Source organism: Crinia signifera, chromosome 8 (genome assembly GCF_055691185.1).
Source record: "Crinia signifera chromosome 8, ASM5569118v1, whole genome shotgun sequence".
Taxonomy (NCBI): Eukaryota; Metazoa; Chordata; class Amphibia; order Anura; family Myobatrachidae; genus Crinia; species Crinia signifera.
The window spans coordinates 42,355,494-42,370,950 of record NC_139224.1 but is presented as its reverse complement, the minus strand read 5'-3'; the positions used below and the strand labels follow the sequence as shown (position 1 = coordinate 42,370,950).

The following is a 15,457-nucleotide window of genomic DNA, read 5'->3' as shown; positions in this document are numbered from 1 at the left end:
TTCCAGCTACTGAATGTAAAACGCCAGTAGTAATGAATGCTAAATCAAGCTAGTTTAGCATTTATCGCGATAGACAATAAAGTGTAGGCATCAAACAGGTGGATTTGGCGCTTCATATCAATAACAAAATGGTCAATAATTCTAAGTGAATGATTTGTACAGAAGTAATTTCTTTCAAAAGGGCTGCATATTAGCCTTAATCTCATAATAGTGTAAAACTACATCCAATCAAAGTTAATCAAGCTATGCCAAACAAAGGACTTATGGTTAACCATGCAACACGTGAATCTGCTGAGAGTGGTTTAGCCAAAAAAGTAGAATTGTGCAACCCTGCCGAAAAACACAACAAACTTACACAATATAGGTTCTGTAAATAATTTTCACTGCCAAGTCGCCCTAGAAACTTGGAAACAGAGAACAGACCATAGTGCAAATATTGCCATTCACAAAAAACAATTTATTGGTGTTTAGTTAAGCTCACATGGAGCTGTATTTTTGATAGCATGTAATAAGGGTCTTTTTTTAGATCGAAGCCAAGTTTCAGAAGAACCCTGAAAAGACTTTAAAACAAACGGAATTTAGTGCAACATTGTATAAAAAAGTTAACATGCAATTTATTGGTAAAACTCACAAAGGATGTAGATAAAATCACATATAGCCCATACAAGGGCAAACAGGACTCTCAAAGGACCATCAGGTATGGCAGAAAGTCTTTTCAGGGTTCTTCAGGATCGCAGTACAAATTTGTTTGGAAAATGGGCAAAACCATGTGCACTGCAGGTGGGGCAGATGTAACATGTGCCGAGAGAGTTATATTTGTGTGAGTTTGTTTCTGTGCAGGGTAAATACTGGCTGCATTCTTTTTACACTGCAATTTAGATTTCAGTTTCAACACATCCCACCCAAATCTAACTCTCTCTGCACATGTTACATATGCCCCACCTGCAGTGCACATGGTTTTGCCCATTTTCCAAACAAATTTGTACTGCAATTAGATCTGAATAAGGGCCATGGTGCAGACTACACATCGTACCTCTTTTATTGTGTGGTTATTTGATGTGGTGAAATGCAAAGAAGATCAACTTCCATCTTAATACTGCTTCATGGCCCACCAAGCTCTCTATACTCCCCCAGTTCTTATTCTGCGAGTGAAGCTTGATGAACTGGGCTTCCCTGGGCATAATGAACCAAAATGGACTGATGGGCATAACTAAGGGAGGGGCTAGAGTGTATAGATGGAGGCTTGGCTGGTGCAGGTGGCCTCAAATCCACCTCTTGCCAGTTACTGATAAGATTACAATCCTGTACAATACTAGAAAAAAAATATTTAAATCAGTTTAATTTGAATCTCAGAACTACAGTGTGGCTTTATGTTTTGCACCAGTCTTTGCACTTTGGGGCATGCAGTAAACAAAAATGTCCATAAAACAGATACAGTTGCCTATTCAATGCTAATGTTACCAACGGCGTTGAAGGCCATTTCCAACAAAACAGATCCGATTTTAACATTTAAAAGTTGTCACTGTTTTGATGTAAATGGCTGCAGATTGTCAAATTCACAGCTGTTTTTGCCAGTCCGTGAAGTTTCCAACACTTGGCAGCCAGAACATTGAATTCCGGCTGTCGAGTTACAGCCAAATTCCGACTGTTTTGTTGTTCCGATAGTCGGAATCACGGATTGAATACCCTCCAAAAAGTATGTCTGAATAAATGGGGCAATAGCAATAGTGGAATACATTTCCACAGGTGCTTTGTGTATATATTTTTTAAATTGGAAATGCAAAATATATCCACATTTGCGGTATACATAAACCCCTGCCTAATCTGCAGTTGATTGTATGTAATATATATATATTTAACTTCATTTAATTTAAAGGACCAGTGATCATAAGTACTGAAATTACAGCTTGTTTTTTTGAATGGCAGATCAAAATTGATGATTGGCGCTCAGTTCCGAAACAGTCCTGGGGGCAGATATGATGTGCATCACCCTCTGCTCTTGCTACCCATCTTTTTCCCCCAGACTTTTCTGGTAAATGTTCTTATTTTTTGAATTATTTAAAATATATAATTAATTGTTCTCAATTATCATTTAAAGCTTGACCAATTGAAGCTGGAGCTGTCAAAGAAGGAATCTGAACTTCTTGCCTTACAAACCAAGTTGGAAACTCTTGGCAATCAGAACTCAGACTGCAAGCAACACATTGAAGTACTTAAGGAATCTCTTACTGCCAAAGAACAGAGGGCTGCGATCCTTCAGACGGAGGTAGGCTCATTCACTGACTACAGCGCCCTCATTAATCACGGGCTATATTGTGAATCTGCTCTAACAAATTCTGAGAGATTAAGTAATTGTTTTTTTATTGGTCTCTACTATGAGAAAAATGCTGAAATGACTATTAGGCTAAAAAGAATAACATTACAAGGTGGAACTTGAAGGAGTTATTGGCTCTAGGATAAAATGGGCCCAGCTGTTTATTGGCATAATTGCTGAAAGTAGCCAAAATGTGCAAGTGATAAAACATATTTAAACCTTAAAAAACATACAAAGGGCTTAAGTACCATTACCCTGTACAAGGACAGCCACAGCCAAAAACTGGTTAAAGTGCAGGGAAGTTTTGCCTCTACAATCAGTAAGAAAAAAAGTAGTGTAACAACACACTACACTAGTAATAATAAATGTCCTAACTGGCATCAAATTTGCAGGACCTAGAGTAAATGACTTCATATACAATAAGTTTTCTTCTAGAAGGTTGTGTGTTAACTCAGAAGGATGCCTTTGTAATATGCTTCCTATTCCTCTGAAGGCTATATTGGTGATGGGAAGAAGGTCCAAAGTAGGGTGGCCAATTACAGGACTGGGATCAACGGTATCCCAGGGTTCTGGCCTAAAATCTCCGGGATTTGAATCCCAGGATTGGATCTTCCAATTCTAGGGTTCCGGTATTCGTCAGCACATGCGCAATTTAACTGCTTCTTTCAGATGCTGCCCAGCTGCTCCTGACCCTCCCAGCTGTGCAGCTGTGTGCCTGTGCCCAGTGTAACGTGATGTAAGAGTTCATCAACACACCAACCGTACCTCACCTGTCCACCCGTTTGCTGTATCGCACCCGCCCACCGCTCATGAAGGTGGGCCTTGCTACTGCCTGCCACCACTGCCCAGCCCGGTGTAAGTGACAATGCAGGGTGTGGGGTAGGGGGTTAAGTTCATCTATACATTGACAAACTCAGGGGTAGATTTATTAAGCTCTGTGAAGTGATAAAGTGTCTGGCACTTTATCTCCGGCCAATCAGCTCCAACCTGTCATTTTTCAAACCATGCCCGTAACTACAGTCGAAAGCTGATTGTACCAGCCACATTATCAGTTCACCATGCTTAATAAATCTGCCCCTCAATCCCTGGAATCACCAGTGCCTCCTGTGTGTGTCTCTTCTTCTCTTTAACATAGGGCCTTACTGACAATGGACAACTACTCCAGATGTACTTACAAAAAGCCATGTAACCTCTTACCCTGTGCTGCAACATTGTGTTCACCTAGTTTTAGCTGGGTTTAATTCGACAGACCCCCGGACTCCACCTTCAGCTAATAGACTTTTCGTCAGTGCAAGTTTAATGCAGCACAGATAACATGCAGGGGTGTGTGTGTGTGTATGTGTGTGTATAACTTAGCTATGGTTTTGTGGAAGCAATGATTCACGTGTTGCGTCTGCTGCCTTAATATATATAATTACTGGCATTTTCTCGATCGTTATCGTTTCAGTCCTTTGTAAGTGAATTCGTCTCCAGATTCCAGATACCAAATACTACATTTTAGCTCTGATCTGTGTATTGTGCTGTGTAATTTATCTGTGTAGCAAAGAAAAAAATAATTTTAGAATAATAGTAATAGAAAGGTTAACTTTCATTGCTACATACTTTATATCTGGGCGAAATTGGTTTCCCAGGCTTCCTAGTCGCCAGCGTGCATAAAAATATAATATTTGGGTGTCAGATGTTTCACAGGAGACCGGCGATTACAATATGAGCTACTTTCTCCATCAGGGCTACGAATTTCATGATCACACAAAGATATAAGACCGGAGGCAGTGATTGCTTTTGCTGTCTTGTGGGGAACATACAGATCCAGTAGTAAGTGGCTGTCCCAGGGTCTCGGGAATATTAAAATGTGAGATATTTGTGTAAGTGGAATGTGCTTCAGGATGTTTGTGAGTAGCGAGGAACCATCGCTTGGAATACGCTCATTCTAGCTGCCATTTGTGTAGTTTTTTTTTTTTTTTTACTTTTTTATTAATGCTCCATAAGTCCAAACCAAACACGCTAACAGCTTCATGATTTATTAGTTTCCAGCTGTTCCAGCTCAATAAGCAAATAAGAAATAGTCCTTGCTATATTTATAATGAATTATTGACATTCACAAGGAAGCCTCAGATCGCTGCCATAAAAATGTGTTCTCTGAGTTAGCCTGCTGGAAACCACATCCTTTACCTGGATTACATTTAAGTTAAGGCACATTTGTCTATAATTCCATTATCAATGATATGAAATTTACTTTGTATTTAAACTGTGGCACTGTGCCGTACGCTGCTGTACAGCGAGTGAACAGCGATTGTTTTCACATACTATTGACTTGTGATTTATATGCGCACAGCCTATGTACTAACAGCCTTAATATATAATGCCAGGCTTTCCAAATAGAAGAGATCTCAAGCTGCCAGCATTTCAGTAGGGATAGTTTATGTATTTATAACTAGATTTAAAGGGGAGCGACACCGCCTATGTACACACCTACGACAGATGGGCATATTTATTTATTACCAGTTATGTATATAGCGCACACATATTCCGCAGCGCTGTACAGAGAATATTTGAACATTCGCATCAGTCCCTGCCCCAGTGAAGGTTACAATCTATGGGACAGATTTATTAAGCTCGGTGAAGTGATAATGTGGCTGGTACCTTATCACCGGCCAATCATCTCCTAACTGTGAAGTTAGAGGCTTGGTTTGAAAAATGACAGGTAGGAGCTGATTGGCCGGTGATAAAAACCAAACACTTAGTGCTTATTAAATCTGCCCCTATATTCCCTACAACATGTACACACACATACACATTCTAGGGTTAATTTTGGGTACTCTTTACCTAGAACGGCGCCCACGATGTCCATCGCGGTCATCGGGGGTAAAAAATCGCGGCCATCGCATGCACTAAAAAAACGGGTGCGACGCGATGCCCGCGATTTCCCATAGGGATCAATGTTAAAAGTATGATTGGACGCGATTTGAGTGTTCAATGCCTCAATGCCCGCGATTTTTCCATAGGAAACAATGTTAAATGGGCCACAGAGCCCTAATAGTCTGAAATGGCCCCCACAATTGTTAACGCCACCCCACGATCAACGTGAACCCGAAGAGTGGCGAGCGCAGCAAGCCCGCGAGGGGCAGCGGTACGCGTCCTCCGACCTTTTCATACCCCCACTATCCACGTCAGCGTGGAGTTGAGAATAGAATAGTGTGGCGAGCGCAGCGAGCCACCGAGCCCGAAGCGTGGCGAGCGGACGCGGATACCTTCACAGGTAAACGCGGCCCTACGCGGGCTTCACAGGTATCCGCGTCCGCTCGCCACGCTTCGGGCTCGGTGGCTCGCTGCGCTCGCCACACTATTCTATTCTCAACTCCACGCCGACGTGGATAGTGGGGATATGAAAAGGTCGGAGGACGCGTACCGCCGCCGCTCGCCACGCTTCGGGTTCACGTTGATCGTGGGGTGGCGTTAACAATTGTGGGGGCCATTTCAGACTTCAGGGGGACTATTTGGGCTCTGTGGCCCATTTAACATTGTTTCCTATGGAAAAATCGCGAGCATTGAGGCATTGAACACTCAAATCGCGTCCAATCACACTTTTAACATTGTTCCCTATGGGAAATCGCGGGCATCGCACCCGTTTTTTAGTGCATGCGATGGCCGCGATGCCCGTGATGGGCGCCGTGCTAGGTAAAGAGTACCTAATTTTGTTGGCAGCCAATTGGCCTACCAGTATATTTTTGGATTGTGGGAGGAAACCGGAGTACCCGGTGGAAACCCAGCGTATGGGTCATAGGGTCTATACTATGAAGGTCAACATACATTAGGTTGACTACTAAAGATAGTCAGGGCTTAGATTGACACAGGCAATAGGTCAACATGGCTAAGGTCCACAGTATGGGAAGGTCGACACAAGCATGATGTGGACAATGGGAAGGTCAACATGAGTTTTTAACGTGTTTTTGTTGAATTTGGACATAAGTCGACGTGGACACTGTATCAGTATACCGGGTCCCCTGGCATGGCTCCGGGCATGGGGCCTTGCTGCGCTCGGCACATTATTATATTCTTCCACCCCCTAGTTGATTATAGGGCATGAAATACCGCCTGTTTTGGAAGCAAAAAAACCTCATGTCGACCTAATGCTTGTGTCAACCTTTAATCCCTGTCGACCTATTTCATGTTTCAGCCTAAGCCCTGTCGACCTAATGTATGTTGACCATTATAGTGTCAACCTAGCAACCATATCACAAAACCCACAGGAAAATATACAGATGGAGCCGCCGGGATGACCGTTCGGCAGGACATGGATGTGCGAGCGCCTCTCACGGTCGCGCATCCATTCCCGCTCACACACATGCTCGCCTCATTCACAACACGGCACGCTGGGCCATTCGCCGGGAGCCACTCAGATGAGAGCGCCGCCATCTCTACAAGCTCTGCACAGGCCATGGTGGGAATCAAACCCATGATGTCGGAAGCATGAGGCAGTAACGCTAACCATTATACCATCCGTGCTGCTCATATTGGGAGAACACGATCAAATAAGTATATGGTTGATTTGGATTCAACTTTGAATAAGCCCCTATGTGGCTGGAAGAAAGCTAGTGCACACTGGAAACATAAGCAAGTCTCCCACAGCAGCTACATGTAGCTGGTCACTTACTTGACCTCAGGGTTGCTCAGATGGTTATTGTCTTGCCGATGATCCAACGCTGCGTTTTAGGGTGCAACAATCGGAACTGCAATTCCAGCAGGGGGCGTCTATCCCCTCAGACTCCTCCTGCAGGGTTGGCATACTGTCATGTCACTGTTGTAGCCAAGACGCAGCAGCCATGTGAACTGCAACCACCTCTGGCTCAGTCCCAGTGACTCCTGGCATAAATACTTGAAACCACATCTGTGTATATGACAATTACAGAACAGAATAATAATTGGCTTTGTCTCTTTGCATTATTCTGGATGTTGGTATACAGGGGACGAGATCCTATGCCTGTTATGGTTATGTAGCTGTGATATACTACACCAGTGGTTCTTAACCTCGGTCCTAGAGTAACCCCAATAGTTCCAATTTTCCAGGTCACCCAGCAGGTGCACAGGTGCACTCATTACTCACTGACACATTTTAAAAAATCCCAGGTAGAGCTAATTATTTCACTTGTGATTCTGTGAGGAGACCTGCAAAACATGCACTGTGTGGGGTCCTGCGGACCGAGGTTGAGAACCGCTGTGCTACACTATTTTAATAACTGTTCCACATGGTGTTCTGGATCCTTTCTATTGGGCCTGATTCAGAGATGTACACTAATACCTCAGCAGCTGCTAATGTGTACACAGATACTGTGTGGAAATACGCATATGCTTTTATGGATACGCCCATTGGCGGCTTTGTGGGTCCCGGTGGCTGCATACAAAGACGTAGAGTCTGTCGCAGAATAGTCATAGAACTTTTGAGTAGCCCTGTATTCATGCAGCATGGCCACAGGAGGTGAGTCCCCCGAAGCTGCTGTGTATGGGATCACAGGCACTGACTGAGAAACGCCTGCATTATTGCTTCTTCCTCCCAATACCTCTCACAAACAGTCCCCGACTGGCAATCTATTTGTGCAGTGGGGTTGGGATCATTTGGTCTATAGCACTATGGTCGACACCATAAGGTCGACATGGGAAAAGGTCGACATGGTTGTGGGTGGAAAGGTCATTAGTACGACAGGTCGTTAGTTCGACAGGTCATTAGTTCGACAGTCAAAAGGTCAACATGGGGGTTTTCAATGTTTTTTTACCTGAATGTCAACACAGTCGACATGGACACAGTTTGAAGTGCACTGCATCCGATTGCATCGCTCGCTGCGATCGCAATGCGTCGGGCACGGTGCCTCGCTATGTTCGGCACACTATTTTATTCTCCCACCACGCCCTAGTGAATGGTAGGGCATGAAATACCGCCTGTCGGCACATGTTGGCTCAAAAAACTGTGGAAAAACTCCATGTCGACCTAGACAATGTCGAACTAACGACCTGTCGAACTAATGACCATTCGACCTACAACCATGTCGACCCATTACTGTGTCGACCTAGACACATGTCAACCTTTTTTCATGTCGACCTAATGGTGTCGACCTAATGAATGTCGACCATAATGCTGTAGACCAAATGACCGCATCCCATACGGTGACCATCGCAAAACTACATGTGCAGTTGGCCTATAATCGCTTATCTGCGAAGACTTCGGGTTTGCACCCAGCGCCGAATCAGACCCATTGTCTCCCAGAACACCATTAGTCCATTTGTTTCCTAGAGACTATCCATATCATTTTAAAAAACACACACACACGTTCTCTCCTGTTGTTACATTGCAGAAGCGAAATAATTTATTAGTGTTAAATGCTGCGTCTTGCAGACTTTGAACAAAAGCAAATGTTTCTCATTGTTCCGCAATGCTGTAATGGTTTGTCTATATCTGAAACATGCTGGGATTCTAAAAGTGATGGTACTGCTTATTCTACAGACAGATACAAAGCTGTAATACTCGCAGACTGTATGCTCAGAAGGCAGACAATCATCACTGGATTCCAGTACACGTGTTTGGCTGTGTACACCGTGCTGCTGTTTTTCTATTCATACTGTATCTTTATCTGAGGTATTCGTTTTTTCTCTTGTTGATATAAGGCAGTGGTTCCCAAAACTGTGTGCCGTGGCACCCCGGGCTGCCTTGGGACACTTGCAGGGGTGCCTTGGGTTTGTGAATAATTTCAATTTATTTATGGTCAGTGTAAATGGGCCTACACACAGGGAGATTTGCTGAGCGTTCTGAGTTAGATTGCTCAGATCTGTCAGGGCCATTGTTCTGTGGTGAGAACACTGGCCCTGACTGGCGATGACAGAAGATTTATCCTGCATGCTGGATATTAATCGCCGTGCGATAGTGATGCGTGGGGCCGCACATCACTGTTGCTATGGATCCTACACACGGAACGATGTAGGGGCATTGATCGACACATGAAAAGGTCAACATGAGTGTTCATGTTTTTTTCCCCAATTCTTTTGACCCTTTCATGCTTTACTATCCACTTTGACAGTTGGGAGAGGTAAAGTGTGATGATCGCAGTGGTTGCAGAACGAAGCACATGTCCTGAAGCATGTGAGGGTATTTTCTACACTTATTCGGGGTCCATGTGCTTAAGTGTCAATATTGACACAAAAAAACCCTGCAAAACTAATATTGCCCGTTGCATGTGTCATATTTTTCCATGTTGACCTTTTGTCACTGTCAACCTAGTGCATGTTGAACTTTTGGTGTCAACCTATTGACCTAGACATTGTCTTTGACCTATTGACCTAGATATTGTCTTTGACCTATTGACCTACACATTGTATTTGACCTATTGACCGAGACATTGTCTTTGACCTATTGACCTAGACATTGTCTTTGACCTATTGACCTACACATTGTATTTGACCTATTGACCTAGATATTGTCTTTGACCTATTGTCCTAGACATTGTCTTTGACCTAGACATTGTCTTTGACCTATTGACCTAGACATTGTATTTGACCTATTGACCTAGACATTGACATTGTCTTTGATCTAATCCACAGTGGTGTATTTGCCCTGTGTTATCTCCAGTGAGGTGTGGTCAGTGGCTGGGGAGGCACTGGCTAATATCAAAGCCAGATACACACACACACACACACACACACACACACACACACACACACACATTAGTGTTGACAATAAAAAGCATTACAATAATACAAAGATAATATAAATAATACACAATGATCATTATAAGTTATAAATAGGGGAGGTTGCAGAGGTGGGACTGCAGCACAGTTCAAAATTCAAATAGGGGATCCACAGCAACTGCCAACAACTGCCATTCCAAACTCATACCTCCCAACCGTCCCGTTTACCGCGGGTCTTGGTTTTCGGGGACATTCTCGCGTCCCTCCCGCGGCTGGCAGTGTCCCGTGGTGGTGGTGGTGGGAGGGGGGCAGTTGGGCGCCCCCCCCTGTCAGTTCCTGACCAGCGCTAAATAGATGCTATGCACAGCGACTATTCCCGCAGCCGGAGGGGCTGGGGGCATGGCTAGAGACTTACATAGCCTCTGGGCCATACCCCCACAGCGTCAAAATGGGGGCATAACTTTACATGATGATGCTATTATAGGCCACATCCCCCTTTCCTGGCAAGCCACATGCCTTCGGCGCGCACCTTTGTACCTCCTCGCTATACCTAAAAGTTGGGAGATGCAAACTGACAGTTGCTGTTGCTCCCCTATTTGCATTTTGGACTTTGCTGCAGCTCCTCTTCTGGAGCCACCACTGGAAATATCTTTGTATTATTTTAATCCTTTTTATAGTCAAAACTCTGGAGTTTACTGCAGTATAACAGGTGAGGCTCAGTCTCCCTTGCCGACGGTGATCATACGTCACTGGTTATCTTTGTGTCTCTCACCTCTTGTCTATGTCAGTTGCACTTTGTGTGTTGTCAGTGGATGACTGCTTGTCATACTGTAGTACAGGGGTGGCCAACCGGTCAGAGGTAAAGAGCCGAAAAATATCAGTCGTCAAGCCAAAGAGCCAACATCATACGCGCGCGCGCCAAAAAGGGGCGTGATCGGGGGAGTGGTCAGGGGCATGGTCATATGACACAAGGAGAGTGGCCACATGACAAAACTTTATGCCCCCAGTGCCAGATATGCCCACCACAGTGCCAAACATCATATGCCCCCCACAGTGCCAAACATCACATGCCCCCCACAGTGCCAAACATCACATGCCCCCCACAGTGGCAAACATCACATGCCCCCCACAGTGCCAAACATCATATGCCCCCCACAGTGCCAAACATCATATGCCCCCCCACAGTGCCAAACATCACATGCCCCTCAAAGTGCCAAACATCACATGCCCCTCAAAGTGCCAAACATCATATGCCCCTCAAAGTGCCAAACATCATATGCCCCTCAAAGTGCCAAACATATGCCCCCCACAGTGCCAAACGTCATATGACCCCACAGTTAGGAAGCTGGGCCCTCCAGCACAGGTGTTGCCCACAGTGCAACACCTATGCTGGAGGGCCCAGCTTCCTAACTAAAGGGCCCACCTAGAGGGCCAGGAGGGCCCAACAAACAAATGAGCCACGGGCCAAGAGGGCCCGACTAATGCGCACACAGGCCAGAAGGGCCTGAATTTGCCCACGGGCCTAGTGCCCGACACCCGGTGGTCTAGGGTGGATGGAGGGTAGGAGGCCAAAGGCCCCTACCTGGTGTTGGGGGAGGCCGCTGGGGGGAGCTTCGTCAGCTCTTTTGCTTCCCACCCCCGCTGGCCTCTCCGGGAGCCATCTTCTTTTTTCTTGCAGAAGGCGCCGGAGATCTTCTGTCTTGATCCCGGCATCTTCTGCGGCGCCGGAACTCTTCTCCCCGCCGCCGTCTTCTGCGCCATCCTCCGGCGGCTTCTCGCGTCTTCAGGAGCGCTCCTGCGCTCCGCCGGCGTGGAGAAGACTTTTCGCCCTCCCGCTGGCGTCTGATGTCAGACGCCGGGGGCAGGGCGGAAACGGCGCGGCGAGCGCTGATTGGCTCACCGCGGTAGTTTCCTAATGGCCGCCGATGCGGCGTTTTGAATTTGGCAGCCGAATTGGCGACAAATTCAAAACCCCGCTTTGCAGACGGGAGGCTGGAGCCGCAATTTACAGCGCGGCGAGCCGCATGCGGCTCGCGAGCCGCGGGTTGGCCACCGCTGCTGTAGTACATAACTACCAAGTGCCTTCCTCTCTTTTAGCTTTCATTGGCCTGGCCACCTGAAACTAAAACTCTGTTTTCTTTAAAAGAAAATTAGCAACAGATACAAAGTATTCCTGCGCAGACATTCAATATAATTATGTCAGCTATATATATAGGCAAACAGACCTATAACAAAACACTTTTACATATCACACATTCTAATTAACTTTGTCTATGTCCAGACAGTACAAGTGCATCTTACTGACAGATATGTCCTATATCGTCAGCGAGGCTCCTTGCTGTGTGCTGCTGCACCTCGCCATACAGGACACCTGCGCTTTTGATAGCATGAAACGATGACAGCGGAGCTGGACTTAATTAGTATGATTGCTTTCCTGCCCACAGGCTGCCCTTTAGCATCATTTTCTTTGTGAGAAGAATTTTTGCTCTGCGAGTTTAGCTGGCTGATTGTCCTACAAATCATTTTACCAAACAAAGTAATGTCTTGTATTTCTACCCACTCTCTGCTGCCAGTCAGATCAAATTACCAACATCTCTTTTGTGTAAAATGCCCATTTAGGAAACTGTTAAATGCTTGCAATAAAAGATCACCTGCCAAGGCGATATTACCTTGAACCACCCCAGCATACATTAAATTCAGGCCTCATTCTCCACCTGCAGATGTCCATTATTTATTTGTGAAAGAGGACTGCTCTTTGCAATGTACTGAAATTTGCTGTGGACATTTTGATCATTACTTGTCCTAAAAAAAACCCACCCAAAAAAACATCAATCCATCAAGGCATTGGCAGTACAGTAATTAGTATTGCTGTCTAACCTTTCTGGGGCATTACGGTTGATTGGAACATGGAACTATATGAAGTGTGTGCATTTCATCTGGGTTCTAGAGTAACCTCCAATGTTCCAACATCATACAGGTACTGTAGTGCTCTGGACAAAATTGACCTTAATTCATATCTCTCAATTGCTGCTGTTGGGGAACCGAAACAAGGATGCGGTCACCGTCACGTGTAAAGCAAACTGGCCACACATCATTAGGGTATAACCAGCTCTTCAGACCCACTGGAATTATCCAACCCTTTTCCTTCCCTTTAAATTATGCTTTGATTGCTCACCACATGGCATGGATCAGCCGTGAATGTGGACATTTCTCCCAACTCTCCATAGCAATTGGATAAAAACTGGGGGACAGACCTGGAACAGAGGTTGCCTTTGTATTATTTAGTGGCAACCTCTCTGCTATGGCAGGTGCCAAGGGGACATGGGTACTACATATCAGGTGCATGTTATACCACCCTAGCAAGATTCTACATTTCAGTTCAGGAGCCCCGTGATTACAACATTCCATTTAGATTTCATTACACTTCTGTATTTGATACTTTATTATATATTATATATTTGTGTTCCTGGCACTTTTGTACCAGACTTGCTCGTTCAGTCACTATCTTGTAATTCAGAATATTTTTTTTTAAATAAATGCGACATTTACCACCAAAGAGCTTTCTGTGTATCAATGTTAGTATTATGGATTTAACCTTTAGCCGTTTTGGTGATGTGTGTTTCTGGTTTAATACTAGGTGTTGTTACAGGAAATGCTGGGGTAATATTATTAAGCCATTGGCTGGAAGTGAGCGGTTTATCCAGTAAAGTGGAGAGCCGCATTTAGACTAATGTTTGGGGATTTGAGGGATTGAGTTCTTTTGATAACCTTGACTAGTCCATTTACTGGAAACGTGTTCCACACATACTGCCAAAAAACTCTCCGGATTTATTCTGTAGCTCTCTATACAACAGTTGGGCCACGTAAACCTGCTACTGGATCCAGTCTCGCACAGACCTAATTACTAGTGGTGATTGGTTACAATGTAGGTTACAATGTAGGTACGGTACAGTAAGCTGTGTAAACGTGGGAAAAGACAAACCAATCAAGAAAGTGGAAACGTCCCAAGGCGCTAACTGTCCTTGCAGCCTCAACTCCAAATGGAGGACCACTTGGTAATCATCGCTTGCAAATTTGAAGGTGCTTGACTGTTATGTTCAGCGGTGGTGTTTTTTCTCAGATTAATGCAAGAAAAACATAAACAAAAAATGTGTAAATGTGTATAAGTGACACAAATATGTAACCAATGTGGGGGGTAAAGGGATTCCCAAAAAAAGACTTTTTCCGTACCAAAAACTCACATGGAGGTGGTATGGTCAAAGCGTGTAAAGGTATCTTTTTAAGGGATCACCAATGTGTTCGATGACAGATCAATACCAGAGAAAGGGGTGAAGTGATCAATGTGCGTACCATACTCACTGATAAATCAGGAGATTTGAAGCATAAAAAGGTATCTTTAAGGCACTATGTCTAAATGATGAAAGACACTGGTGAATCACACTAATCAGTGTAGCTGCGTACCATGCTCACTGCGAATGCAGGTGAGATACGCATATATTGGTATCTTTGTGGAGAGGTTCCCCTCAGTCCTTTCTCCCAGAGCTCCCCAGATGGTACCGGAAAACAGAGATGGGGACCGGTCTCAGTACAAAAGCATTTAATAAAACCTGTAGTGTGGCCTAATGGCCACTGAACTGACTTTTATTTCCGCCGCTGATCGTATTCTGACCACTTGTACTGATGTATTTCTGTATATACTGTACAACCTCCCCTATACACACACACACGCCACATTAGCCTACCTGTGTGATACAAAGCACCCCTAAGATACCCACAAACACACAAGGAGAACAACCAGACTTCATGCAGACATAATAGAGCCTATGGGCCTATTACCGTGAGGCAGCAATACTAGCCACTGTGCCGTCTTATGTGTAGAATAGATCCCACAAGAACTGCAGACAGGACCACACATAGCCACACCATTGGTTCTCCATGACATCAAAGCTTTACCTGTTTGATCCTCACTGCTGCATCTCAGTTCAAGGGAGGTTTCCGGAGAGGCTGTGCAGCCACCTGGACCTGATGCTATGAAACACGATATCTGCATATAACAATAATGCCCTTGAAGTAGAACATCTCTATTATATAGTAAAAACAAGAAAATCTAATGCCAGCAGGGGAAAAACTCTACCTCTCCACTAAGGCCTGGTACACACCAGAACGATCCTGATTGTTAGTAGATCGTTAGCAGATTGTGTGATGCTCGCACGATCTGTTGGAGCCACACAATCTGCTAACGATCTGCATCCAATCTGATCCCAATCCGATCTGAGTCTGTATCCAGTTAAATGGATCTTTTACAGATCCTCACTGCAGCAGGTAGGATCTGTAAAACGACCAAACGACAGCGGGGACGCGCATCGGATTGGAATCGGATCGGAATTGGACCTAAACATGCCCAATCTACACACAATCTGCATCCAATCGGTCGGAATTGGATCCAGATTGATGGAATTGAGCCCTAAT

At 44.8% G+C, this 15,457-nt stretch overlaps 1 protein-coding gene across 12 annotated transcripts in view; it reads left to right on the top strand.

Moving 5' to 3' along the window:
- ERC2 (ELKS/RAB6-interacting/CAST family member 2) overlaps positions 1 to 15,457 on the top strand; it is an 875,436-nt gene that overhangs the window by 179,773 nt on the left and 680,206 nt on the right. For all 12 annotated transcript variants that reach the window (XM_083156222.1, XM_083156227.1, XM_083156223.1 and 9 more), the window contains one exon: positions 2,099 to 2,266. In XM_083156222.1, the coding sequence (XP_083012348.1) occupies positions 2,099 to 2,266 (168 nt within the window). The remainder of the gene's footprint in view (positions 1 to 2,098; positions 2,267 to 15,457) is intronic.